This window comes from Anopheles maculipalpis, chromosome 3RL (genome assembly GCF_943734695.1).
Source record: "Anopheles maculipalpis chromosome 3RL, idAnoMacuDA_375_x, whole genome shotgun sequence".
NCBI lineage: Eukaryota > Metazoa > Arthropoda > Insecta > Diptera > Culicidae > Anopheles > Anopheles maculipalpis.
The window spans coordinates 3024826-3052708 of NC_064872.1; the positions used below are offsets into that span (position 1 = coordinate 3024826).

The 27883-nt window shown below is 45.8% G+C and overlaps 2 protein-coding genes across 3 annotated transcripts; both read left to right on the top strand.

Moving 5' to 3' along the window:
* Positions 1–289: 289 nt before the first annotated feature.
* LOC126566000 (uncharacterized) lies at positions 290–27883 on the top strand. Its single transcript, XM_050223201.1, has 16 exons — positions 290–341; positions 16823–17186; positions 17254–17446; positions 18632–18782; positions 18928–19602; positions 23775–24138; positions 24218–24552; positions 24622–25037; positions 25119–25221; positions 26019–26102; positions 26166–26401; positions 26472–26602; positions 26666–27003; positions 27066–27490; positions 27557–27622; positions 27692–27883. The coding sequence occupies exons 1-16, from the start codon at positions 296–298 to the stop codon at positions 27833–27835; spliced, it is 4071 nt and encodes a 1356-aa protein (XP_050079158.1). The 5' UTR covers positions 290–295; the 3' UTR covers positions 27836–27883.
* LOC126564642 (facilitated trehalose transporter Tret1-like) lies at positions 21937–25388 on the top strand. 2 transcript variants are annotated; one of them, XM_050221730.1, is made up of 5 exons: positions 21937–22086; positions 23775–24138; positions 24218–24552; positions 24622–25037; positions 25119–25388. In XM_050221730.1, the coding sequence occupies exons 1-5, from the start codon at positions 22029–22031 to the stop codon at positions 25332–25334; spliced, it is 1389 nt and encodes a 462-aa protein (XP_050077687.1). In that variant the 5' UTR covers positions 21937–22028; the 3' UTR covers positions 25335–25388. The 2 variants fall into 2 exon arrangements, with proteins under 2 accessions (XP_050077687.1, XP_050077686.1); XM_050221729.1 differs by lacking the exon at positions 21937–22086 and adding an exon at positions 23480–23670.

Here is a 27883-nt window from a genome sequence, read left to right on the forward strand (position 1 = left end):
TGAAAGTGAATTTTTTGAAGTAGGTTTTTCGATTTTTGGAAAAACCCCAAAGTTGTGCGCGTGTAGCACGTCTGTGAGTCGATCTAACGGAAGTTACCACTCCGGGGCACTCGTCTGGATCCGGGAATGCGTAGTGCTGTGAGCGAGGAACGCACTTTGACGGTTGTAAAGTAGGAAATTGAAGTTTAAAAGAACCGAAACGTTGCTAAAGTAAGGGGTAGAAGTAGTCGCAGAGTGCGTGTAACTTCCACTGCTGTTTCCAAGACGACGGGCCGTCTCGCCGAACGCCATCAAGATGGTCGCGAAAGGTGTCCGAAATCAGTACCTAGCAACGTACTGTGGTAAGTTTTTCAACTGTTTTCTTTCAAAAACGTTTTAGTTGCTAATTTAGTTTTCTTTCTTTTTGTAAAAGTGACAGTATTTTGCTACAATTTTGTTCAGTGTTTTTTTATGAAAATGACTCAGTTTGATTACATCCTCTGTAACAAATTTCCTGTGAATTTTTAGAAACTTTCGATTCCCACATCTTTTTTGAGTTGAAAGTTGAGTAAATTAAATTTAGTTTACTGTTCGGTCAAGTGATTTGAAGGCTGTTTTCGAAATATTTTTTGTTGGATTACACTTTATTTCTCTGTTTTTCTTATTAACTTCAAAGATAAGAAAGTTTCCTAAATTGAAATTTTTGATTCAATCATTTATTACTTGCTTATCCATTTTTTTTTCAAATGATTGTTTTTAGATTTTAACTAGTCTTCTTTAGAAAAAATATTTTTTTGTTAAAAAAAGTCAAATCAAATAAGTTATACGTGGAAATCTTTCTCGGGTCTATTTCTAAGCGCTTCGTTTCGCATTTCGGTAAACATTTAGATTAGTTTTCCGTCACTTTTATAACATTTTAACCATTTTTAAAATATTTTTTTGAGTTCTGAACTTTTGAAGACACATATTACTTTAAATCAATTTCCTTCAATAATTCCATATTTGTATTTAGAATATTTAATATTTCTTCAATTATCTTGACACTTTTTCTTTCCAACCACGATTTTTTTTTTTTCGTTTCGTAAATACTCTTCATTTTAACGCTGTTGATGTGTTCCGGGCCAGGCCACTCTACGCTGGTTTCACCCCATGACCAGAAATGCGTTGTGCTCTAATGTTCTAGATTGGAATCAACCACTTTCGATTTTCACTCGCACTTTCATTCATCTTGCCACCATCACTTCCTCTTTCACTCCTCTTTCATCTTTCTATTTTTGCATCATCGCCATCATCCGCCATCACAAACGAAATAGGTCGCCTAGCATAGACTTTCCGAACCATTCATTGGATCTCCCTTTCGTTTTTTTTTTTCCAACCTCCCAAAAGAAAGAAAAAAGAAAAGAACAGTTCAATGAAGTTTCTCGGTTCAATATTGAAAACGCTTCGGAATCGTCGGTCGATTGCTTGATCATTTGAATTGATCAACGTTGAACGCACACACACACATACACATACACACTTGCAGACAGCTGTGAACGCATGAATGGTACGAAAAAAAAAACTCTAGCAGTATGGGCAGTATTGTATGGAGTTGGTGACAACGGTAACATGCGCACGCACTCAACGCACTCTCGCGTTGATACGCGAACAACCCGAGGGTTGTCCAACAGAACGAAAAAAGCAGTCCACAACTACAGGCTGACAGCTAATGGCACACGGGTAATGAATTAACACGAAAATTGATGAAAGCGTATACCGCCCGCGTACGGGAACGTCAATAATTTACTTAATTTAAGCTACCACAAAAACACGCACACACTCTTTAACAATCAAGTAAAACTGTCATTAATTGCGTGAGTGCGTGAGGCATCGTTATACGGGTGGTGTTCGTCTTTCCTAAATTTGTATTCCAATCATTGCAAGGAAATATTGCATCGTCATTAAGTGATCGTCCGACGGTCCGCAATACATGGCGCACTACCCGTCCGAAGAGCGCTGCTATTTGCAAAAGACAAGACACCAATTCTCAAGCGCTTAAAGATTTGAAAAGCGACAAATAAAAATGAAACAGGTTTGGCATGGTTTGCCATGAAGATATAAATACATGGCTTGAGCATACCTCGAGGGATAGAAAACCGCTGGAGGTGCGGAGGTAAGAGGATTAGTGACAGCACAAGGAGAACATTTCGTGATACAACTTTCGTGGTTTCGTCTTAACTCAACGATTGCGTCCTAGTTTGACCGAAGGGGACTTTTAAAGATCCTTACAAAAAAAATTAAAAAATGTTAAATGCAAAAATACCCCAAGAATAGCTAATATTGATCATTTTTGTTTGTGAATCATTTATCGTGAATGGATGATTAAAATGCATAGATTTCCAAGATTCCAATGTACAATGTTTAATGTGAACGACTGTAATGAAAATTTGCAAAACAAAATTATTCAATATTGATCGTCTGCAAACGGTCCTCATAATAATAAAAAGAAGCAAGTTAATCTCCACAAAATTAAATAAACGTGAGCTATTTGCTACCACATCGAACCACTTTTGTGCATTATAAAAACAAAAGCCTTCCCATTCACAATGTCCGCGAATGCAACGATCAGCCCACCTCCTGGGGTGCATTTCCGTTTCCCTCACGAGGTACGTTGGTGTCAACTTACAAGGGCAACTCCCGTTGGACCCCATGGTTCGAAGTGCAACCCGATATCCGAGGAGCCAAATGGCGCTGTACCCCTTGAAAGCAGTACAAACAAGTACACAAAAATTGAATTAAAAAAAAAACGCGTACAAACTTCTCCCAGGAAAATCACATCGAACCACCACCGAACCGGCGATCGAATCAACCGAAAAGAAAGGGATCGAAGAAAAGCCCCGGTTGCAGTTCTGGGGAAGGGGGCAAAAATGTGAATCCACACCAGAGCTACCCTTTCCAGGAAGCGTTCCAACACTCCGGGAGCGCGCTCCGATGGTGCGTAATTGCGCCACAACGGCGCTTCAAATAACGCAAAAATTGAACGATCATTCGATGGGGTAGTTAAAGGCCCTGGAAGAGGAAAGAGGTGAATGGTGGGGATTGGAGACATTCCCGGGCGGGCTCACAACCTCGCGGTTGAACGGTATCAATTTTCTGTCATATCACCAAATACACTTTTCGGTGTAAAACACATGCCACATACAAGTGCACAAACTCGATCGTACGCCACCCCTTTTGAAAGGGGGATGTAAAACGGGGAGCGTTGGAGGAAAAAGTGCACCCTGTACTTTGGGTAATGGGCATCTTTTTTTTTTTTTTGCTGCCCCCACCTCACCATGCCACTCTTATATTGGCAGGTAAATGTCTCAAATAATGATTTCCACAAAAATGTACAAAAAAACGAAGCTAACCGGCAGGTGCATCGAGTTACAAACGGTTGGGTAAAATTTGGAAAGCATTTTTCATCACAATCATACCCTCTACTTACCTTCCCCTTTTCCGCGCACAATTTAAAGACGGTCTGGAAGGAAGGAAGGTGAAGCCAATTTTGTGCTCCTGTCGGCACAAATTGGGAACGATTTTGGGAACTTTGTTGTTTTTCTGTTGTGCCTGCTTCCCCAAAAAACAGACCTCCGCAATGTAAACAACATACGGTAGCCGTTTTACAACCGATCACGTAATGATCGACGAAACCACATTTTGTACGCATTTGTTTTGGAATGTTAAGCGCGTAAGGTAAGGGAAAAAAACAACAACAAAAAATACCATCCGACGCAAACAAACCAGCAACAGCTCCTGAAGGAATGCAAATCAGGGTACGAAGAAGACACGATTTGTGCACTTTTCCTGCATGATGGGAAATACAGTGAGAAAACGAAAGTACGCAATTCACGTCAGCGAAAAAGGGCAAACAAAACAAGAAGAACAAGGAAATAAACAAGCGAGAGGGAAGGAAAAAACTATATTACACTTGCTCAAGTGGAGGTAAGTAAAAGAAGCAAAACGAAAAAGGAAAAAAAAAAGCAAAACAACACCAATAATAGTCATTCGAATGTAATAGACAAGTGTTGATGAAGAAGTAACTAAAAGAAACAAAAACAGAGAACAGGGGAAAAAAAAACAAGATGTTACCAATGTTGGCAATTGCCACACGTGTATAAAAAAAAGCAGCAATGACTTGCAGCAGAAAGAGAAGATAACAACATCAACAAAAAGCCAGCACCAGCACTAAACATGGCAGCAGTGTGTATGTGTGAACGGTAGGAGGCGAAAAGACAATAAATAACAGATAAATCCCCTAGAAATAGGCTAAATTGCCTTTGGGTCATGGCGCGGTTGATCCCACACCTGGGATTTGAAGGTCAGAAAGTGAAGGAAGCGAAATAGAAAGGAAAAGCGAACATAGAGAAAAGCGAACGGCATGCAAAGAGCGATCGTGGAAAGCTGGAATGATCAGCAGCATCACCATCAGCGATCATGACGAGCATCATCGTCGGTCGTCGGGCCGCTTAGGGCCGTGAGGGTGAGCGCGCAATGTGCGTTCTCCAGCATCGGCAACCGATTTCGAGTAAATATTCAGTAAGGAAGGGAAGGAAGCTGGCAACGAAAAGCAAAAAAAAAGGTACAATTTAAGAGAAGAGAAGAAAAAACACGCACAATAAATGAGAAGAAAATATAAAACGAAATAAGAGAAGAAGAAAACGAAACAGACAGCGCAACTGACGAAAGCAAAAGCAAAACACCGTGACTCGCGGATAGCGAAAGGAAATGTAGAAGAACGAGCGAACGAGAGTTGGTAAAGCAACGTACGAAGCGCGATGAAAAACAGAGAGACGAATATCAAAGTGTTACTTGTGCCGACAGAGAGAAACATGGTTAAGGAAGCGACGCAAGTGTAGGCTCGTGGGGAAGGAAGGAAATCAAAAGGAGTATGATGTGTTCATACGCATAAATGTATATGGAATCGGTTACGGTGAGCAAAAGAAGAAGAAACAGAATAGGCAAAGACGTGTAGGTAGGAAGTGTTGAATGGATGCGCGAGAAGGAAATCGAAAGCTACAGCCACAGCAAAGAGGGATGTGGAAGTCATAAGATCGAAACAATCATCATTTTGATCGCCAATCGTCATTCTGTGTGTGTGTGTGTGTTTTTTTCCACCCTCAAGCATTGTTTTGTTAGTGCTGTAATGTGGCTTCTTTTACGCTACCTTGCCTAGCGTGTGTGTCTAATGGCCAGGCTGGCTGGTTGGCTGACTGGCCAGAGCGAAGGAAACAACTCCGCGCATGGATGGGTTTAATTATTTCGTTTAGCTGCGGTGGAATTGCTTCCGTTCGGCGGTGCCAATTGATGATCGGAAAGGAAGGTCTCCCCCTTTTGCTTCGCCTCCTCTTTTCACCTCGTTTCCCCGGAGTTCCTACCCTTGGGCCGGAAAGGTCATGTGGTGGCGAATGGACGATGGGACCATTTTCCAACCTTCTTTCTAAAGTTCTACAGTTTGCGGTTCTAAGTTTGCGGTTGATCACTAGGATGCTAATGACTGGCCTGAAGCTCAACCAGGATTTTGGACGTCTCCCTTCATTCCTCTCTCCCTCTCTCCCCGGAGAGCTCTGATGATGGACACACGAATTTCGCCAACGGCAGAAACTTGTTTCTGCCGACGACGCAAACCCCGCTGCCAACCAGTTTCTTAAACCGAGTGCCAAGGCATGGGAGAGGGGATCCAAATAAAGTTTGGGGCAGGTACCACCGAAGACCACCGCCGAGGTGACTGGTTCCAAGACGGCAAACGCAAACAAACAAAACCGGTAATTTTCGACATCCACACCACAACTGGTAGGGTGGCGGCGGCATGTACCGCAGCTAGAGGCTTGCGTTTTGCCACCTGAAGATTTTAGATGTCTCCTGATTTCTCACTAAATCCTACCTCACTCCCAGCCGCCGTGGACGTCAGATCCATCAGGCAAGCAGCAACACACAGCACAGCCCAGACAGCTGGCCTCCGTTGAAGTTGGTACTCGTTGGACAGAGGGCTCAATTTACCGAAAGTTAATATATTGCAATGCCGATTTCCGAACCCAAACTGCCTTTACTGAGCATGCAGTGTTTGAGGAGGCTTACAGACATTGCCCAGACTCCACCACCCATTCCATTTTTATATCCCCCCGGGGGTTCCAGGTTGTGTGATGGTCGTCCTCAAACTCCTCAACCGAACTCCAGTGTCTACATACTCAAGCTGGTGATTTGGAGCAGCTTGGAGAAGCACTATTTACCATACAATCGATCTGTCAGTGTGTTCCAGCGGAGATGCATCCACCGTGCAGCACGGGACACAGGTACCTCACCACGATCTCGATCGAGACACTTTATTGGGTCAAAGTTAGTCGCCGACGGCTCGCTCGCTCCTACCCGAGCTGGTGTAAGAAAGTGAGACTTGCAGCCAACAGGGAGTTTGGTTTAAGATTTGTGAAATCTTGCGACTCGGTACGCTCGGTACAACGGCTGGGTCAAAACTAGCTCGATTTGCAACAGCGAAATCCGCCAACACTCGCAGGGAACCCGTTTTTTCCCGCGTGTGCGCGACCTACTATTTCGACCGAAGGAATGGTTCCCTTTCTGTAGGCAGGCCCTCCCTCTCCCGGAAGATCAAGCTTTTACAGGCGACCCGAATGTGCACACAAAACTTTTCCTTTTAGTTGTACACAGAAAACCCGAATGTGGGCTAAGGTTCTGCTCTTGTTTTCACCCAGATTGGTGCGCTGCGTCAGGAATGTGCTCGCCTCGATCGTCGACGTCGAGGATCTACCAATTAGGGTGTTTTGGGTGCCTACTGTGCTGCTGCTGGTCTGAACCATTCCGACAGCTTGAAACTCTTAATTCATTGCACACACACAGGAGGCAAGCATGAATTATTGGGCTACTGATTGGGCAATCATCAGCATGTACCGGGAGCCTACCAGTTTATAGTCTTGCCATGCGAAATACTATTACCCGACCGACGTTTATACTGCTGGGTAACGAGCCCTCGCGGTGTTACCGGCTTCAATGCGGGATGGAATTAATAATGGTAATAAAGCACGTACAATAAAATGCGATATCTCGCGAAACACTAAAACAGCATACAAAATCGGGCATCGGGTTGATTGCGTTTTAAGACAAGAATTATACAAGAAAAACAACGAAGACCTGCACCGTAGGTTGCCATCGATGCGCTCCATAAATTTACCACTCAAGCCCTCCTCTTCCCTCCCCTTACCGCTCCACCTGATTTCTACCACACATACATGCGACGTACTGTCTCATAAATATTCTCCTTTCGGTTTCGTTTCGTTTCGCGGGTCGCGCGAAAACTTTAAATCAAAATATAAAACAAACCCACCGCAGGAGCTGGTTTCTTCGCCACCATATTTGGGAGCTTTCCCTTTCCGTGCCTTTCCCCAGTGCTTTTCCAACTATTCCCGCCAGAAACCAAAGTCTCCATCCTCATCCTCACACATAAGCGTGTATACAGAGTAATGTTGCATTCAAATATGCAAGCAAGCTTCCCGCCCCACACCGGGCTGACCATGAAGAGCGTACGTCCTTTTTTTCGCGGGGTTTCGTTTCAAGTGGTTTTGTATGTGAGTTTACGCTTTTTTGGCTGAAAGCTTTACCCGCTTCCCCAGCGTACTTTGGCTGGCTGGTCGCGCCTGCCTGCTGATTGGAAATTAAATCAGGTGTGCTGATTAAAATTCAAGTCTGCCAAAATAAATTTACAGCGAAAAAAAAACAGCTTGAAACTGCTGTCTGATGGGGCGTGTTTGTGCTTGTCTGTGTGTGTGTGTGTATGGCTGCGTGTAAAGTTTGCCGGATTCGGTTCCGGTCCGCGCCGGCGCTACGTGAACAACGCATTGATTCGCGTCACCATTTTTAATGCACGACGTGTATCAGAAATTCGTAAACTTTACCAACAAGAGTATCCGGTTACGCTGTGGCCGTTGTTCAAGTTTGGTCGCCTGACCCGGGCTTGAATATAACTGGTAGACCTTCGCAGTGAAGATGCGCCACAGCAACTCGTTGCACCGGCCAGGCCTTCTGCTTCTTGATAGCTTGGAGCTTCGAGCTTTTTCTTCGCATTAAATCTTTGCTTGCATGAAGAAAAATAAAAAAAGCGGTCAAGATCTCGCAATGTGATGTAATGCCGCACTGTGAGGTACCAGAAAAGGAACAACACAACCAGGAGTAATCGTGCATAAGTTTAAGACCATATAGATAGCTCGACAAAAAAAATTTGGAGCAAAATTTGGCCGGCCGTACAGGCATGTTGTGAGAAAACTTTGAACAGAACAATTTCGAAGACTGTCCTTAAGAGCTCAACTTATTAGTGAAACATTTCCAAGTAAAATTCATACCAACTTTGACTTCACTAACATCAATCGTAACCAGGTATTAGAACGGTTCTACTCCTTCAGTCCACAATCAGTGAACCACGGGAATATTTTATTCAAACAACGCTTCAACCTGCCAAACAAATTACGCCTCCCCTCTAGCCTACCTTAATAGCTTTTTAGTAGCACAGCCACCTTTCACACCACTACCATAATCAACGTGTTGACACCACGGGCAGGTTTTTTTCCTCTTTTCGGTGGTCATTAAACCCCACCAAAGTTGCTAAGGTAACCAGACGGAACCACAACACAAAAATGCCTGCAGGATCCAACCCAAACCAACCGAAATCGATTTTTGAGCGTTCCGCGACAAAAACGGGGCCAGCGCTAGTTTGCGGCCATTAGCGCTGTTACTCACCAGCACCAGATGTGAAGGCGTTAATGAAAAATGTCAAAGATGGCACTACCCTTCCCCAACCGGCATCCTGACAAAGCAGGGGACGCGGGTGGGAGGCCTGTCTGAGATCCTGCACATCTCGTGCACTGCACCAACAGACTCAAAAAGCTGATCGCGACAGCACGATCACAGCGAAACCTGTCGTCCTCGATCATAGTCGTCGTGGTGCAGTTTTGTATTAGCTCTGATGCCATTTTTCGTTGGCCCTTCCTCCCGTGCCGCCGTACCCTTCCTAACCGTCGAATACCGCTCATTACGCGAGTCTGGTTCGCACAAGAACGCAAATATTTACGCCGAAAACGAAACCGACCGACGCGATTCGCGATTTGTCGTTATTTGCGCTCTCTTGCCGCTTGGTATAATTGTGCAGAGGAGCGAAGGAGAAATAACATAACATCAATCCCAACTTCAGGCCACCATTAACTGGTCCTGTGAGCACGTTCATGATCACGAAAGACTCGTTGGAATACAAAACTAACCTTCCCCTCTCCCCCGCCACTCGTGTAACAAAATTGCCATTTTATGTGTATGTGCGTGGATTTCTGTTGTTTTATTTTTTTCATTCTTACTCTCCTGTCTCGGATCACATCCCCGGTGTGGTTGAATCTTCTTGTCCAAAATAATGCTCCGTTTTGTATTCCCTCGTTTTTTTTTTTCGTTGTTGTTTAATCTTGGAAACGCTCCTGATCGCTTGCAGGAGTAATTTCACCTTCAGGCTGACCTTCGCACACCGGTCGGTGCGTATATTTCATTGAACTTGCGAAAATATGCGCTCCTGCCGACACGAAATACACAGACTCGAGTTCTCACCCGCCCGTTACACCTCCTTCCCAACATTTCCATAATCACCCTTAGCAGGGATAAAAGGATGCTCGATTTGTGGCCAGATAAGTACACACGCAAACCAAAAAACAAAAAACCATGCCTTCGATATTCGCGGTAGAGCCCAGTGCACGAATTACCCACCATCATCCCTCGTGGGTTCCTCATTTATGAGGCACACACATCAAACAACCGCACAAAAAGAAGCGTACTCTCTTGATGTACGGCACAAGAGCTCGAGAGGAACAGCAGCACAACGAGAAACAGCAACATAACAAAAAAAAAACGGAACAGAATTACAAACGCCTCTTCCGACGATCGCTGAGGTCCCCTTACCGGTCTGAGCAAGGTGATCGCAGATAGACAGGTTGAGGTATTGAGAACGAAATCCCCTTTAACAAAAACCGGGAGGGTTCTTGTGGCGCTGCACGATGGTCCAGGAATGGACATTGGTATAATTGGGCATTTGAAATCGAAATTTATTCTAAAGCTTCTTTATGAAGCGAGTTGTGTTTAGTTGCTCCAAAGTCCCTACAACTGTGACGCCACCTGGATGTCAAACTTTATACTATTTCAAATACTAACTACTAAAACTCCAATCTTCAAATATATCGATCGTTTCGGCTGAGCTGTGAGCACCCATTGTGCGCTATTCGCCTTGGTCTGCTCGACTGATCCCTGGCACGGTATAGACGCATGTGACGGCCTTCCTATCTGCCTTCCTAAAAACAAAGTGCGAGAGATGCAGCGCAAACTACACCGTTCGCTGCGAGGCCACTTGGAAGGAAGACATTTTATAACTAATTATAACAATCATTTCTTCCATTCGTGGCTGGTTTTTTTTCTCTCTCCCGGCACCGTTTTCGTACTCTAGACTAGGGAATTGGTGATGAAATTGCTTACCATTAAACCATCTTCACCACGAGCTTGAGAAACGAGTCAATCTTGATCGAACCCTGAAGCTCCCAAACAGATAATTTGCAACCAAAAAGTTCTCGACAATGGTCCAAAATGCAGCTTCGGTCCCTCGCATCACCAATAATCAATTAGCGTCCAACATGTCCCTAATGTGGTCAATGCACCCGGCTATTCTACAAAAAAAAAAATCAACGTTCATTTTGTATCATTAAACAAACAGCTCTCGATTGTTTGGTTTTTCTTTTGCTGACTAACTTCCATGATGAGCTCGGCGACTGACAAACGAGCCTTCTCCGAGAGACTGGTGCGCAAATGCATCTTTCTGCATTTGCCCGTTGGGCAAATTCCAGACTACCGTTTGTGGTTGAAGGTGCATGCATGCTGTTGTGGTTTTGCACTCTTTTCTCGACTTCTCGTCTCGTTTTTTTTTTTTACTCCCAACTGATCAATGTAAATTAATTTGACAAAAAGCCTTCTGGCTGTCAGTTTTTGCTGTTTTCTGAGTGCTCCTCCCGAATTCCCACAGTCTTCCAGAGCACATAGTTACACTTTGTCCACCTCGGAGCACATAAAACTAGGTACTAACTGTTATAGATAAGCCGTAAAAATGCAAATTTCGCTCACCATAAACCACGTACGTTAAAGCAACATTACGTACCAAAGTAGTAGCGGTCGCACTGTGTAAGCAGCGCATTTGCGGTTTTTCGTTTCCTCTTCTTTTTTGTTGCAAACCTTGACCACTTCAGTCACATTATGGCCGCTTATCTCCTATATTTGCAAGTACCTTCGCGATGCACAACAAGTTTGTTTTACAACTTCTTAGACACTTGAGGACGGTAAACGGCACACCATCTTCTCCGCATCGTGACATCTTCACCCGAAAAGACTTCAAGTCCACCACCGTCTGACAGCCGTTGCTTCGAGCCGGCACATCTGATCACATCATCATCATCACCGCCGTCTGCAACGACCGTGGCTTGCGCTGTGAAAAAGAAAGAGGGTCATGACGCGTACACACCGGATGACACCGGCGAACCAAACCGTCTGTCGCGAACCAAACGTGAGTTCACCCAGTGGTCTGTGTATTGACTTTCCACGCATAAATTGTCACCGTTTCGACGAGCGTGGCCGACAGTTGCTTTCCTGCAACCAAGGGTCTTATGTTCCTCATTTGGAAGTCCGAATGCGTTTATCTGCGGGACTTGAATTTGCATTTTCCACACACAGGATGAGCACACGGCGACAAAATCACAGCCACAACTGCTTCTGCCACATCCTAACTGTACATGCGATCGGTTGATTTGGAAGCGAACTACCCTCTGAATAGACCGATGGGTTCCTCGACCGCCCCTGTGCGTGTGTTACGGAGGCTATGGACTGTGTTTAACCTAGCTCTCCCCCCCCCCGTAACCACCCTGTGACATGTTGCCGAGCGCAATCGAAACTTTCTTCCGATTGCATGGGGGGGCAGAGTGGAACAAAAGTGAAATTATTATTACTAAATTGCAAACTGGTTCAGCGAGTGTTGTGGTGGTCTTCTGCCCTCCAGTGCTTTTTCGACTGCTCGGCTCGGCTCGAAACCGTGTGACCATGTAGGAGGCGCGACCACTCGCGTGCGACGCAAGTGCGGTGCTGCTACCTTCAGTTTCCGCTTCTCAACGAGTGGTGGCAGGTAGTAGTAGTGACAGTAGTAGCAGTAGTAGTAGTAGTAGCAACCGTCTCCAAAAGGGACAGAGAATTACGAATAACGTCAAGTCTCGTGACCACGCGATCATGCGGTGCTGTGGTCGATTTCACTCCTCTCTACCGTCCTGCTTGATCTGCGCGATCTGCACGATCGCCACTTTCTGGTTGCCGTCGTCAACGTCGTCGGTTCTCGTTCGCAGATTTCTCCAAGACGACCGATCGGTCATTGGATTACCATGTCTTCAAGCATCTCTTTGTGAGAAATGACACTCACAAACGAATAAAAAAGTCACACACATCATCAAGTTTCCTTTCATAGTCAGACAACATTTTACCTTTGCTCTTTCCCAATTTCGGATCCGGACCGGTTGCCTAAAGGCTGCAATCATTCCCGTAAAGTCACGTGCCTGTTTGCTTATAAACTTATAGATACACTTTTGGATCTATTCAGTTATGTTGTACACCAGCACATTATACAAACACTTTCCTGACGATCTCCGGTCGATCCCAGTCAATCTCGGCTCGTAACATTTCTTTTACCCCGGCGAATCGTCAATACTCTTGGTGTGGTGACTGAATGACAACAAATTAATATGTTTACAACGTCAATCACCCCTCGAACGCTCAATGCGGGCAGCGCAACTTCATCAAACATGCATTAATCCTCATCGCAATTCGCGCGCGTTGACAGGGAGCAAAAAGTCCCAAGCAGATGTCATTAAAGTTTACCACCAGGCTCTGGCTACAACATTGTGTTGGCCCATTCATCTACACACAAGCTGCGGTTGCCGGCGATGTGAGTAGCTCAGTGGAAAAGCCACTCAAAAAGAAAAAAGCTTGCCCACTCTCCGGTGGTTCAGCCCTACCTACACGTTTAACTCATTAGCGTGAAACTAGGTCCAGAGCGCGGCCTTCGCTTCTCACCTATGCCCGTGACATATTTAAATTATGCTTCCCACTCTCGGTCGCTCTACCTCACTTTATTTCTCCCTTTTATGCTAGCTTCTTAACACCCGGTCAGCTTCCACAGCTTCTTGAGGCCCACAATGTGTGCGGGGTTTGAAGTACGCGTCTCGTTACCGTTTCACTTTCATCTGCTATTTCTCTGGGTCGCTTATTCTCTGGGCACACTCCAAACTCCATCAAGCACACTTGACACTTGACAATTGTTCCTCGCAAACACACACACACACACACACATACACATACACGTTTGATTAGTTCAATCGATCGGTTTCGACGCATAACAATTGCCACGACTCGGGGGTTGATGGCACCCGGCCGGCTGCCATGCGCTCTCGCTCTCTTTAGACCTCGCGGTAGATAAATTTTTGCGGAGACCCCTAGACGAAATCGGGTCGACCCGAGGCTACTAGACGCGCAGCAGCGCAATGGTGTTCATGTCGCCGAACCGTTGTTGTGATTCAATTGGTTTTCGCGAATTCGCCTTCCTAAGCAATAAGTCAACCACAAGTAAGAGAACAGCTGCTCACGCAAATTGATCATCCACATAAATAACCAGTACAAACCAGGCACACAGCCGAAATTGCGTATGGTCCTGTTGGCATGTTGCATTCCGTGCGAAATTCCGACCGAGCACATGGGGCTGACGATGTCGCAGAGGAGCGTGTAAACATCGTTACACCCGGAAACCACCCTCAGACGCTTTGTGATTTGCGCTGGTGTTGTTGTCGGTGCATGTTTCCTCCCCCCATGCCCCATTAGCTGTGTGTTAAATTATTGCTGATAAACCCAAAATGTCGGCCAAATATTTCGAACCTTCTTGCTCTTCTTCTCCGCTTTTACTCAGCGATTTGGGTGTGGGAGGTTTTGTTTTACTTTGGACCAGCAAACAAAAAAGAAAAGCAATTAGACGTGTATGACGAGACTTCCTCACTGCGAGGCCTGACCCCACATCGAGGTCTTTTGTTTGCCTTCGTTTGTCATATTGTTTTTTTTTTTTCTTGTTGCTAATTTTATTGCACGACGAGGTACACTCAAACCAAAAAATCGAACACACATCCACCAAAATACGTCCTCATCGACTACGACAACGCACCTTGTCATCTCCCCCTGCCTTCTCCGGTCTTCCACTCGCCCTTTGCTTACCCCCCACAACAACAGCTGCTTTGATCGAACGTTACCGATGGCCTAGTTCTGGCGAACTCATCACTACCATCACAAAGATAACACACGAACACGGCTCACAAAACCCCGCAGGGTAGTAGCGTGGAACGTCGATGAGGTCAGCTGGGTGGGAGGGGTGTTCCCCGTAAAGTGGTTGTTGGTTGGTGGTAACAAACGAACTAAAACGACACCCGGCGAGGCGATACCTCTGTCCTTCGGCTCATATGATTCAACTACCCGTACTATTACCCCCCAAGACCATAGACTGTGGATACTCCCTTGCTGCTTTCCTTATGACAGATGAGCTACCCTGTGCTGGTGGTACATTCCTCGATGAAAGCAAAAACCACCCCACAGCTCTCATCTCTTCATCGATTCATCTAAAAATCGTTCACTTCATTAATTTCTTCACACCAATACACACCCCTCCTATTAGTGCTCTCTTCTACTCTCTGTTTCTCCATTTTTTACCCATCTAGTACTCTCAATTACCAAATTGCCAATTGACTCTCTGTATTTCTCCCCGTGCTCTTCTTACATTAAAAGAAAAAAAACCCGACTCAGAGCTCACCACCGAGCCGACTAGATAAGAAAACTCACGAGTACCCCGTCGTCGTCGTCGTCTGGTTCGACAGCTACTGCTGAGTGCCCGTGACATATGGGTGCGTAATGCGCGAACCGCGCGCTAAATACGATCCATTTGCGCAAATGCGCACCACCGAAAAACTCCATTATGAAGATGACGATCGCAGGAGAAAACTGCTAAATCATTATTTGCATTCTTTCTACGTTTTTATTTTTTTTTTCACCAACCCACAATACATATTTGTGTGTACATAACACAAAAACGGGTTTAGCGGATGCAACTATAAAGTGCATTGTGATTTGTGATGCACATCTTTGCACATCTTCTTCCTCCCCAAGCGTTGGAAACATCTTGTGGATCGTTTGGCTACCTTGCTGGAATGTTTCAAATTCTCGGCGGACAGGTTTATGAGTCAGTTTGTAAGAGCTGCTGGAAAGTCCCGTCGCGTACTTGAGCGAGCATTTTGGTTGGGCTGATAGTTGGGGCATATTTGCTTCATGAATCAGAGGACATTGCCTTCTGTCAGAGTGCTGCGCTGCGATGCTTTCCGTTGCGATAGTTATCGACGATCTTCTGTTTGCAAGAAAGCGTTAAGAATATCCGTATCAAACCGCTTGTCTGTTTCTCTTGCAGACACAATTTATAAACATTATCCCGCCGAGAACGTCTGTGGCCTGGTTAAGGCTTTTGTTGCTCCACTATCAGCCCACCTAGCAACGGACGTGATACGGTCGATCAACGTTTGCCACGAATGTTTGCACTTTGATTAGCGCAGCGCAACCCAGCACAAGCCGAAGCGCAGGCGAGGAGGTAAACATTCTGCGCTTGGTGAATTCTTGCCCCCAAAACACGGTGCTGCTGCTGCTGCAAACACTTCTTGTGGAAGGACACCCATGACTGGGCCAGTTCCCGGCTTCTTGGTGTGTGCCGCCTGTGTGTGGCTTGTTTATTCGCCTTATCACTCCAGGTCACGCTTGGTGCGAATGCCACAACGGACACCACGACCAGAAGCTCCCAATTCCTCCTTAGCTTAGCTCGTTAAATCAACTTGAACTGGCCTAAAAGGCACACGTACTGCGCAGTACGCAGAGGAGTGCATTTGATGATTCGATTGCACCCGACCACAGAATGCACCGCCTGATTGAATCTTCTCGCGTTTCTCACTTACTTCAGACGGTTCCGACATAAAACTCAATTATCCTCCAACATTCTTCCAGCCTGGTTCTTGCCTCCTTACGCAGCTCTAGCCAATAAAACGCACTACATTTGCAGTGCAAGTAAGCGTGGCGAAAGGGATGGATTCACACTTCGCCTCACTGTTGATAGCGTCGGATCCGGCGTTGATCCGGGGTCATCACAGTACACTCACTAATCAGCAATAGACATTAATTCGCAAACGAACTGTCTGAACTACTGCAACATTGAAAGGTTTCTTGGTTGCAAAATATATATTTGAAGAAAGTGCAACAAAGCTTACAGACATAACAGAAGGTAACGCACATTAATCTGGCACCAAAATGCGTCAACAACCTTGCGATTAAAGGGGGGCGAGATAGTTGCGCATTCTCGGAAAATCAGCTGGAATGCTGATTTGTTCCAGCTAGCGAATAGGGAAGGTGAACCCTTGAAACCCATTTACCAGGTTCTCGCCCGCCCCATTACAGCACACTCAAGGGCAAAGTGATAGCGCGTTATCAATCCGTCCCAGCCAACACCTTAACCCGTACCCGTGTGGAGTACCCGAGCGGAACAGAAACGTACAAGCTAAATTGGGCTAACTAACGATGTAGCGGCCTCGAACGAAAAAATCGCCCCAATTCCCCATAAATAACCCAAATGTAGTCACGGTGTCATTTGTGACTCATGTTAATAAGCTTCCTATCCATTTTTCTTGTCCATTTCCAGCGAATCTCGCCACACTAATCTACGGTCTGTCGATAGGATGGCTCTCGCCCAACCTCATCCTGATGGCATCGGACGATACGCCACTGGTGACGGGGAAGATCAGCAGCGAGGAGCAGGGTACCATCGGATCGATCGGTACGATCGGCTGCATGTTGGCTCCGCTCGTGTGTGGCTGGGTGGCGGAAATTGCTGGCCGCAAGTCCGCCCTCATGCTGATCGGCGTAACGCAGCTGATCAGCTGGGCCGTAATGCCATTCGCAACCAATCTGTCCGTCATCTATGCGTCCCGCATTTTCGGTGGATTTGCGGGCGGTGGAACACTGTCCATTGTGCCATTGTTTGTGTCGGAAATATCGGAAGATAGGTAAGTACTAGCACTGTGTGACCTCTTTGGCTTTGGAATGAGGCTAACCAACAGGTATTCCAAACAGAATACGAGGAACGCTCGGAACGATGCTCGCCATCTCATGCAACTTTGGAATCCTGCTGGGATTCATCATATCTCACTACGTTAATTGCTGGGCCGTGACGTACCTTGCGCTGCTGATGTGCGTCGTCTACTCGCTAGGTTGCTGCTTCTTGCCAGAATCTCCACAGTATCTGTTTGTCAAGAAGAAGAAAGAGGTAAGTAGCGATAAGTTAAGCTGCTGGCTGAGATAAAAGCAATGCGGATGATGTTTGCAGAGAGAGAGAGAGAGAGAGAGAGAGAGAGAGAGAGAGAGAGAGAGAGTATCGCCGTTAAGAACTGAATAAAAACTAAGAAACTTCCAAAAATTTGAATACAACGTCTTCAGTTAGCCTAACAAACTCGGCTTTATGAATGTCTGGGAAAGCTGCCAATTCCCCGTTAACAATGAAAGTTTTAGGACCCAAAAATTAGGATTAAATGAACTATTATTATCAAGGCTTCATCTTGCAGACCGAATCTTGCAGATGAACAGTCTTAGAGACCATAGTTGAAGAACGATTTCACATATCGAGACAAAACCGAGACGAGCAAGAATCATTAACGATTCATATAGCCGTCACAAATATTTTTTTGAATGAATTCATGCAATCCGTGGAAAAGAGAGGAATTCTTGGTGTTTTTACAACCCTTTGCTAGCACTATCACTACTGTTAGAGTTTACAAGACTTGTGCAATTCGACGCTTTCTATCACGCACGTAAACACGGAAAGTTCTACCAGTTTTTTACTACCGACTACGATCGCTCCATTTCGTCTAACAATTTATTGCCTGTTACTACCCCACTGAGAATCAATTGAGCCTTGTCGCTTTTATGATGCCGCATCAAAAGCTCCGTTTGTTATGTCACGTCCGAAAGGGCCACATGACCTACGAAATAAATCCTTTCCGATGTCAGTAAGACTGATAGTCGAAATCAGCAATTATATAATCTCTGCACACACAAAACCTATGGATCATTAGCGACAACTTTCGAGTTCCGGTGAGTTTTTTTTTACGCTGATTGATAGAGAGCTGCCCAGGAGCATGCATGCCTCATTAGAACATTGCTTGGCGTGGTCAGGTCGGATAGGTTAACGATCATCCGGTAGTTAGCCGTAACATTCTTGCACGATTCGTTACTGTAATGCCAACCGCTGTGACAGCAAAAAAAAGCATCTGTTGACTCTTATCACTCTCAAAGAAAAACAGAGCACCACGACCTAAGATAATGCGGCGAATCTTCATATAGGTTAGTGTAGGGACGATAGACGAGCGGCTGAAAAAAAATAAACTAACCCCGAAACACTCATTTCCGCCAGGCTTATTTTTTCCATCTCTTTGCACCAATTCTATCTTTCTAGAAAGCGATAAAGGCATTGCGGTTCTACCGTGGAGAGGAAGCGGAAAGTGAAACATCACAATTTACTGCTGAGGTAGCACGCTTTAAGGACATCCACAATGTGGGCCCGCTCAAGAAGAAGGATTCCAACCAGATCCACATCAAAGATTTCCGTAAGTCCGTCCCGATTGTATACACCCGATAAATGCGGGAAAATACTGCAACGACCAGCCTCGAGCACACAGGTTGATGGTTCTTGTTCTTCGACTGTTCTTTGTTCTCTTTCCATGGCGGTGTATGGGTTGATCTCTCCTCCAGTGACTCGATCGCGCTGGAAGCCGATCCTGATCTGCGTCATTGTGATCATGTTCCCGGCCGGTTCCGGTTCGATACCGCTCATCACGTACACGGCCACCATCTTCCAGGAGTCCCAATCCAACCTTAGCCCAGCCATGTCTTCGATCGTGGTGGCAACGTTGCAGCTGATCGGTTCGTACGTCTCCACGATGACGGTCGAGAAGGCTGGCCGGCGCGTTCTGCTGGTCGTTTCGACGCTCGGATGCGCCGTCTGTACCATCACAATGGGCACGTACACCTTCCTGCAGGAGATGGACGTCGAGGTGGACTACTTCCGGTGGGTACCAGTCGCCAGCATGTCCGCACTAGTCTTCATCAATGCCATCGGTATCGGTATTGTGCCATTCATCATCATGACCGAGATCCTGGACCCGAAGATCCGCGGTTCGGTCGTCACCTTCTGTCTGCTGGAGTTCTCCGGCGTCGCGTACCTAGTCGTCAAGTACTTCCCGATCGCGGTCGAGCAGCTCGGTATGTACACGTGCATGTGGTTCTTCTCGTGCTGCTGCGTCGCGTCCGCCGCCTTCGTGCTCACCTGCATGCCGGAGACCAAGGGCAAGAACTTCGAGCAGATCTCCGAATCTCTGAACGGTGGCAAGAAGGCGGGCCACAAGGATGTCGCCCCAACGCCCGTCTGACACACAGCCTAACGTGCGACGGAACCTCGTACGGCTCCGTGCATTGGTGTATGTTTACAGACAAGCGTTTGTTTTCGTTATGTTTTATACCCTTGTATCAATTACTTCCTGAAGCATCTAGAATTGTATTATACACTCCTTTCTTTCATGACAATGGGCATACCTTTCCTTCTAACTGAATCGAAGTATGCAAAGCCAGCAGTAAACCAGCATATGACTAAAACACACAAACCAAGAAGAGAAAAGTAAACACTCTCAAGCATGCGCAACGCATCCCGAGTGGTAAGGCGTTAAGGGGAAGTTGTTGATGTCCTCTGTTCAAGAGGACACTACTAGCAACTACGAAATTTAAAAACAAACACAAACACATATTTTCTAGAATCAAAAATCTATTATACGGTACAGTAATTAAGTGTAGTAGATAGCGAAGAAGCATTTAGGAGATTCAAACTGAACACAACAGGGACAAAAACTAGGCCCATCCCACTGGGATGGGGTAGCCGTGTGTAGGAGAATTGACGAGAATTAGCCGACGGGGAGTTTAATGTAACGGGGCGAGGGAATGATAAGAAGGTAAACCAGGTAGGAGCAGCATTTTGCAAAACCTTTTTACTAAGCTTTAATAAAGACTATTTGTTAACCATTGGCCTCAGTGTACAGTGTGCACGGGCGAGAAATCAAGTTATACACCAATAAACTAATAGAACCATTGGCGTTGTAAGGCTTTGGAGGTTTCGTTCTTTTTGTTGACGAGTGTTGGCGAGTAACCGAAAGAAATGCATTTGCAGATGCTGGACAAGACAAGGATAGGTTGTCTATTTGGGTGTAAGTAAAATATTAATACAAAACGAAAGAAATTCGCATCATCTTAGTCTGGAATGACCGGGTATCTCTTGTTGCTTTGGATTGATCTCCGTCTTGGCACTATAGCCTCGGCGGGTCCGGGGGTCATACTGCTGGATAGATTATCTTGCCGATGGTAGATGGGATAGGATATGATATCGATAATAAACCTGTTTGCCAAAGCTATCATTACATTTTCATTATCCCTTTCGATTTCGGTTCTGAGCACAAAGTCGGAAATGTGAGAATCGATCCTGTATTTTTTTTTTTTTTTTGGGATCTGAGTTTCTTTCTGGCCTGCATGCTTCACTCAGCGTCGAAGATTTGTTCACCCCCTACCGAACATCGCATAGCATTCTCCTGAGCTGTTAAATCTCCCGTTCTCTTGACTCAATCCTTTACGATACTCAAACTGCGATCATGATCAGAATTTTGACAGAATAGAAGTTTCTAATTGGATGATGATCATTCGGGATGGAGTGCGGTGTAAAGACGCATAAAACAGTATGCGGAACGCCCCGATCGGACCAAAACTGAACGAGTTATCGCCGATTTTCCGCAGAAAACCCCTGTTTCGTAGAATAACTGGGCGAGGGGTGGAAGAATCTGGGTGTAGGGTCCAACAAAAAGATGCGCAACTCAATGACGCATCCAACGGTATGCAGAACGCCCAGACCGGACAAAAACTGAGCGAGTTATTGCCGACTTTCTACGGGCTGATGTGGTCGAAGAAACACCCGGAATTTTCCAACAGCAGCATTCCCATGGAAAACCGGCGATAGCTCGCAAAGTTTTAGTCCGATCGTGACGTTCCGCATACTTTTCGATGCGTCCGCGAATATTTTTGTGGAACACACCACCGATTCCACCACCTCCTCCCTCTAATTATTCTACGGAAAAGGATTTTTCTGCGGAAAATTGGCAATAACTCGCTCATTTTAAGACCGATCGCAACGTTCCGCATACCGTTGAATGCGTCTTTAGACCGCAAATCTGTTTGCGGAACAACTTAAACTAACAAATCCAATTTCATGGATGCACAAGGGTAGCTAAAATTGGAAACTTACCGAACTTAGGTTCAACTTGATATTTAGTACAACGACACTTATTGTCTAAAATATAAACTTGACTCGAAATTGGAAAACTATATTATCAACCACCACTTTAGACTTACTTTTAGATTTTTGCTTGCTCTCAACAACATATGGCTAAAACAATTTCATCACTACCAGATGTCCAATGTCTAGGTGACACACAAACATTTACCATGCTTATCAGCTACAGTTCTGCCGGTACAAAACAAATCTTGCAGATCATAAATCACTACCGGTGCTTGTTCGGGACGCAAGTAGATGATACAATAAAGATAAAATCTTTACCCATCCCCGTGAGATGGGCCTGATGCTGGTGCGCGATATTTGCATACAACGCCTAGTTTCGTTAGAAGCGTGCCGGAAGCGTACCGATGCCCAGCCCCGTAGCTGTGGGTCAGTATCGCGACGGTGCGTGCCCTAGGCGCAAGTTTTCCCGCGAGTTCTTGTTCGTGGCCCGATCCACCCGCCCCGGTGAGGGTAGTTGAGCATGTTTTTGGAATTTCTATCACGCCGATACTGGAAACAGTTCGCTGCGATCGCGGCCGGTAAGTAAGCGATTTGGGTTGGGGCACGACAACATACTGATGTCGTCGTGTCGGTGGAACGATGACGCACTACACCCACAACTTACTGGGTTGCGCATGGTTCAATGAACTGCAATTCTCCCTGTTTCTAGCGTTGGGAGCGGTGAGTTAGTCACCTGGCTTAGAACTTGGAGTAGAATTCACCGTGAAGCATAAGGCAATACAAAAAAAGGGGGGAAAAGAAAATGAAACGAGCTCTAAGCCAATCGGCATGGTGCGAACCTGTCTTCGCCTCGGGACTCCCGTGGACAGTTCAGATCAACCAGACGCGATCGTTCTTGCGCGCCAAAGAATGCGTTTGCGTGTATGTGTGAGTGTTAAGCACAAGTACCAAGCGAACGCTTTGGCAAACAGTTTATAATAAATGGACAAATAGACCCTCTACCACTGGAACTCCCACTGGATAGACGGACAGACAGACAGACAGCCGAAGAGAACGGTCACACACCGGTGATAAGCTGCATGCGAATGACGTCGAAAGACTGCGACCACTGTCGCACAAACAATCATTTACATTAGAAAAAGCTCTTCTAACCCAACCGGAAGAGACCGTCAGCAGAACCCAAACGACGGGGGTTTGAACTTTGCTTACGCTTTATCATTCAATTTTGCTTCTCCAACGTTTTCTTCTTCACACACCCTTTTGCGCTCCCTTAACGCGCTGTTCCGTGTCCATTAGGATTCCGATTCTGGCGTGTGTGTGATCTGTTCATTAGACACTCTGGGCTGGGGTGTGTTATTTACCCAAGCCACCATCTGAGCATCTTCTTCATCACTCTCGAAGCAAGATAATTAGCTTAGAACCTTGGTGTGACACTAAAGTAACAAAGTTGCCGTTCAAGACGCCGAGGAAAGCTACGCAATAAACGAAAGATCTGGATGGTAGTTTAGTTGCAAAAAAGGCATCACACCCAGAAAATCAAGCACCAGCATTCATCGCCGGACAGGATTAACATCGGCGCCGTATAATCCGAGGACACAAGCGATGAATAAATGGATGCAGGAGTACATTATTCATCCAGCAAAGAAAAAGTTATGGCCTCATTGCGCCTTTCGCGCTTGTTGTGATGCAGATGAAAACAGTTCACTGGCCTTACCTAAACTTACATCAGAATTTTAAAGTCAACATCTACAGTACGAGCTCGTCCTCCAGTTAAGAGCTCCAGCGAAGGCAAGACGTCAACAGCCCTGCCGATCACATTGCAGCATTCATTTAAATCAGACAAATTCAAATAGATGGAACGCCCGTCAGTCAATAAATGTGTGACAGCGATCGGGTTGCAAATTGGACATGAGAAGCCTCGACGGAGCATGCGCAACTCGTCCGTCTGCGTCCGTCGCGGGAGTTTAATATTAGAATCGGTTAGATAATTGTCAAAGTTTCTAACCGAACCAACGGCTGCGGGTTGTTTTGATTGTGATCGCGAACCGTAAACAATGCAAATTCGTACCCTACCATGGTGGACGAGCAACAACAGATCGAACCCCGTCGGATAAGTTTATGGGCCCGGGAAAACCTTAACCAGGTGCTGGCAGTGCTAAGAAGTAATGTGATAATACGCTGGAAAGGACATGAAGAAAGGTGTATGACAGATAAAGTGTAATTCGTTCGGTTTCTCTCTCTCTCTCTCTCTCGGTGTCGTTCACAGTTCACATCATAACAGCCAGCTATGGAGTTACGGTTGGATGGCCTGCACCGATCATTCCTTTGTTGCGATCCCCGGACACACCACTCCCGAGTGGACCGATCACGGTAGAGGAAGCGTCCTGGATTGGAGCTACTCTGTGTATTGGTGGTACGATCGGAACGATACTTTTCGCGATTATTCACACGTACTTCGGCAAGAAGGTGGCTCTGCTGCTCATATCCATCCCACACCTCATCCTGTGGACTTTGATACTCATCGGTGACAATGTGTGGTACATCTATGGGGCAAGATTTTGCAGTGGACTTACTGGGGGTGGTGTGGTCAGTGTCGTACCGCTCTACATTGCTGATATTGCAGATAAAAAGTAAGCCCTTCGAGTATTGAAATGCTTCCCTGGGAGGACTGAGATTCTAGTTTTTTTTTCCTCCCAATTTATCATCAAGGATCCGCGGGACACTAGGATCGCTAACGATCATCTTCATCAACATTGGGCTGTTGTTTATCTACACCGCAGGCAACTATCTGCCGTACTACGTCATACCGAAGATCATGCTCGTAGCACCCGCAGGATTTCTCATACTGGTGAGCTTCCTACCAGAAACGCCATATTGTTTGCTTCGCAAGGGTCGTTTGCTGGAGGCCGAACAGTCACTCATGTTCTACCGCAACATCTCCGACGAACGACATCGAACGGTGGAGTTTACAGCGGAGTTTGAGGAGATGAGAAGCTTTATCCTAACGGAAAGCACACAATCGCGTATCTGCTGGGCTGACTTCAGTAAGCACAATCGTACATTTGTCCGTTACTTTCCATCCCATTAGCTCACTGTTATTCTTGCAATTCTAGCCACACCGGAAGCGAAACGAGGCCTCTTCATAGGCGTGTTCGTGATGGCGCTCAACCAGTTCAGTGGAATCTTTGCCATCCTCACGTACGCTGGCACTATCTTCCAGATGTCCGGTACGGGGATCGATCCGAACGTGGCGCTTGTTCTCGTCGCGGTCATCAATATTTGTGGCAATCTCACGTCTTTTGCCATCATCGATCGTGTTGGGAGGAAGATATTGCTGCTACTATCGGCCATTGGAGTCGGTTTGGCGTTGGCCGTGCTCGGTGCTCATTCGTATCTGCTCACAATTGGGTATGATCTACGAGGCGTCGAGTGGTTGCCAGTGTTGGCACTGGCGATGACACTCTTCCTAGCCGCTATCGGTATTACCAATGTTCCTTTCTTTATCGTACCGGAAGTGATGCCACCGAAGGTAAGATCCGAATAGCCGTTCTTCTTTTCCATAAAAGATCTCTTACACAGATTTACTATTCGAAACATACACCACTTTCAGCTTCGCAGTATCGGAAGCACCATTAGTGCCACATTGCTCTGCATGTTTGCGTTCATCTGCGTAAAGCTCTACCCCATACTGATGGAAACCATCTACATTCATGGTACGGTGTGGATATCTTCGGGCGTTTGTGCGGTCGGTGTGCTGGTCATCATCTTCCTGATACCCGAAACCAAAGGGAAAAACTTAAACATACAAAGCGAAACTAAACGATAATCCATCCTTTACGACATTCGAGCAATAAGTACAAATAAAGTTTGCTATTATTTTTCTGTTTTCAAACTTTTCTCGTTTGTTAAGAAATGCAAAGAACTCTATAACATGGCGCACACGTGCAGCTGAGCCAAAGGCCGCCATAACAATTTCTACTAGTTTCACAACATGCGCTAATCACTTCCCGGCTTATCACCGGTTTGTGTCGTGCGCGATTATAACTTCATTTCCCACTCGCCGAGCAGATGATCGGCGTGACAATGACCAGCCAGCCAGCTGACTGTAACTTAACAACGCTGGATTATTAAAATCCAGCTACCGGTATCGTCCAGTTCAATGAAACGCCACCACACTACGTCACTGGATACAAACAGTTCCATCTCCTCAGCAACCCAACCCAAAAATAGCCGATAAACCAGTCCCAGCTCTACACGCGACTGGCGTGACATTGTTTGCTATACAGCGTGAGGTAGTGCAATGTCAGAAACCGCCTCATACTTAATCTGGATTGATTTACGCTTATCAAACAACGCCATCAACAATCACAAAGATGCTCCCGGGAGACGAAAAGCTTGGTGGCTTTCAAACAGAAAATAAGTTAAGGCACCGGACAAGTCTGATCCGCAGATTTGCAAGCTGCACGCCATTCGTTGTAGGTGTAGGCCAAATGTAACATCTCTCTTCAAGTTGGCTCTGGTGCTCGAAAACGCTCCTCAACGATGGATACTTCTAGCAAGGGTATTCGGAACCAAATCTTTGCCACCGGTGTTAGTGAGTACTGTGGAAATTCTTCTTGTAAAGGGCCCGACATGATGCAACAATTTCGTTTTACAGTGAACCTGATCAATCTATCGCATGGAGCTGCGTTAGGTTGGGTATCACCTTTCTTACCCGTGCTAATGTCCGCTGACCAGACTCTTCTCGAGAACGGACCCGTTACGGTGGAGCAAGGATCATGGATAGGATCGATCCTTTGTCTTGGTGCACTCTTTGGGGCCTTTTTGTACGGGTACTTGGTGGAAAAGATTGGCATCAAGCGGACCTTGCAGGCACTCGTAATACCTCACTCGGTAAGAATATTGTGATGGGAACTCTTAGGATAGTAAAGCGCTTCCTGACCGTCTATATCCGCTGTAACAGGCATTTTGGGTCATCATCTATGTAGCCACGTCCGTCCATCAGCTATATCTTGCCAGATTTCTTGCTGGTCTCTCTGGAGGAGGCATCATTGTCGTCTTCCCGCTATTCATTGCTGATATATCGGACAAAAAGTGAGTGCATGTGTTCTTCAACAGAAAATCGGGATCTTACTAAGAGGTCCATCGTTGCTGCAGAATTCGGGGTATTCTTGGTTCCTTTCTAGCACTGACCAGCAACGGAGGATTCCTGCTCATGTACGTCATCGGTGATGTGCTTTCTTATCACACAGTGGCCCTCACAATGCTAGTTCTTCCTCTGCTCTTCACCGTGTTGATGTGTTTCGTACCAGACACCCCGCAAACCTGTCTAAAAATGGGTAAAGCTAAAGAAGCCGAACGGTGCTTCATGTTCTATCGGGGAGTACAAAAATCAGCGGAAAAAACCAATGCCTTCCGACAGGAGTTTGAAAATTTGGAGAAATTCATCGAACACAACGCCGGACAAAGCTCTCGCATTACTTTGGCTGATTTTAGTAAGCTTTTAATTTGTGTTACTTCATAAAATACGATGCCTAATCGCTTGGTGTATCCACAGAATCGCGCGAAGCAAAGCTGGGAATTTTTATAGGTATATTCCTCATGTTCATCAATCAGTTCTGTGGCATCTTTGCGATCCTCACGTACGCTGCCTCCATATTTGCCGGTGTTGGTTCTTCTTTAAGCCCAAACACGTCCGCCATCATCATGGGCACGATCCAGATCGTTGGAACACTGTCATCGTTTGTGTTTGTTGATCTAGCCGGTCGTAAGGTACTGCTCATCATTTCCACCTTCGGTACAGGTTTAGGACTGTTCTTGCTGGCTGTGTTTAACTGGCTTACGGTAAATGGGTCCGCTGCGAGCTGGCTGAAGGACTATAGTTGGTTCCCGATCGTGAGCCTTTCTGCAACGGTGTACCTCTTCTCGGTAGGGTTGTGCAGCATTCCTTTCTTCGTACTGCCGGAGTTGTTGCCACCGAAGGTGAGTTCAGTCGGTGTCAGAATTTCCTCAGCCTTTTTATCATTTATGACTCTTATCGATTCACAGATATGCAACGCGGGAAATACGCTGAGCATGGTATCAATAACGATATTTGCATTCATCAGTCTAAAGGTCAGTTTAACAGTGAAGCAGTATTATAAGAACTCTACAAATAACTAAGCTATTGTTTGTTTCCGACAGATATTCCCCATCATGGTAGAAGTGATCGATCTTTACGGTGTACTAGGACTGTACGCAGGAATATCATTCGCCGGTGTGGCAGTTATAGCACTGATCGTGCCAGAAACCAAAGGGAAAAATCTTATTTCTCCACAAAGTGTATAGAAGTGGTACATAATAAGCAAATAAACTAAATAAGAGATTAATAAACAA

Coding starts and splice junctions, on each gene's coding strand:
- LOC126564642 (XM_050221729.1), top strand. CDS start 23,583: ATGGTGGACGAGCAACAACAGATCGAACCCCGTCGGATAAGTTTATGG. Junction 24,139..24,217: donor GCTGATATTGCAGATAAAAA/GTAAGCCCTTCG, acceptor TTTATCATCAAG/GATCCGCGGGACACTAGGAT. Junction 24,553..24,621: donor TATCTGCTGGGCTGACTTCA/GTAAGCACAATC, acceptor TTGCAATTCTAG/CCACACCGGAAGCGAAACGA.
- LOC126566000 (XM_050223201.1), top strand. CDS start 296: ATGGTCGCGAAAGGTGTCCGAAATCAGTACCTAGCAACGTACTGTG. Junction 25,038..25,118: donor CGGAAGTGATGCCACCGAAG/GTAAGATCCGAA, acceptor CACCACTTTCAG/CTTCGCAGTATCGGAAGCAC. Junction 25,222..26,018: donor GGAAACCATCTACATTCATG/GTACGGTGTGGA, acceptor TCTCTCTTCAAG/TTGGCTCTGGTGCTCGAAAA.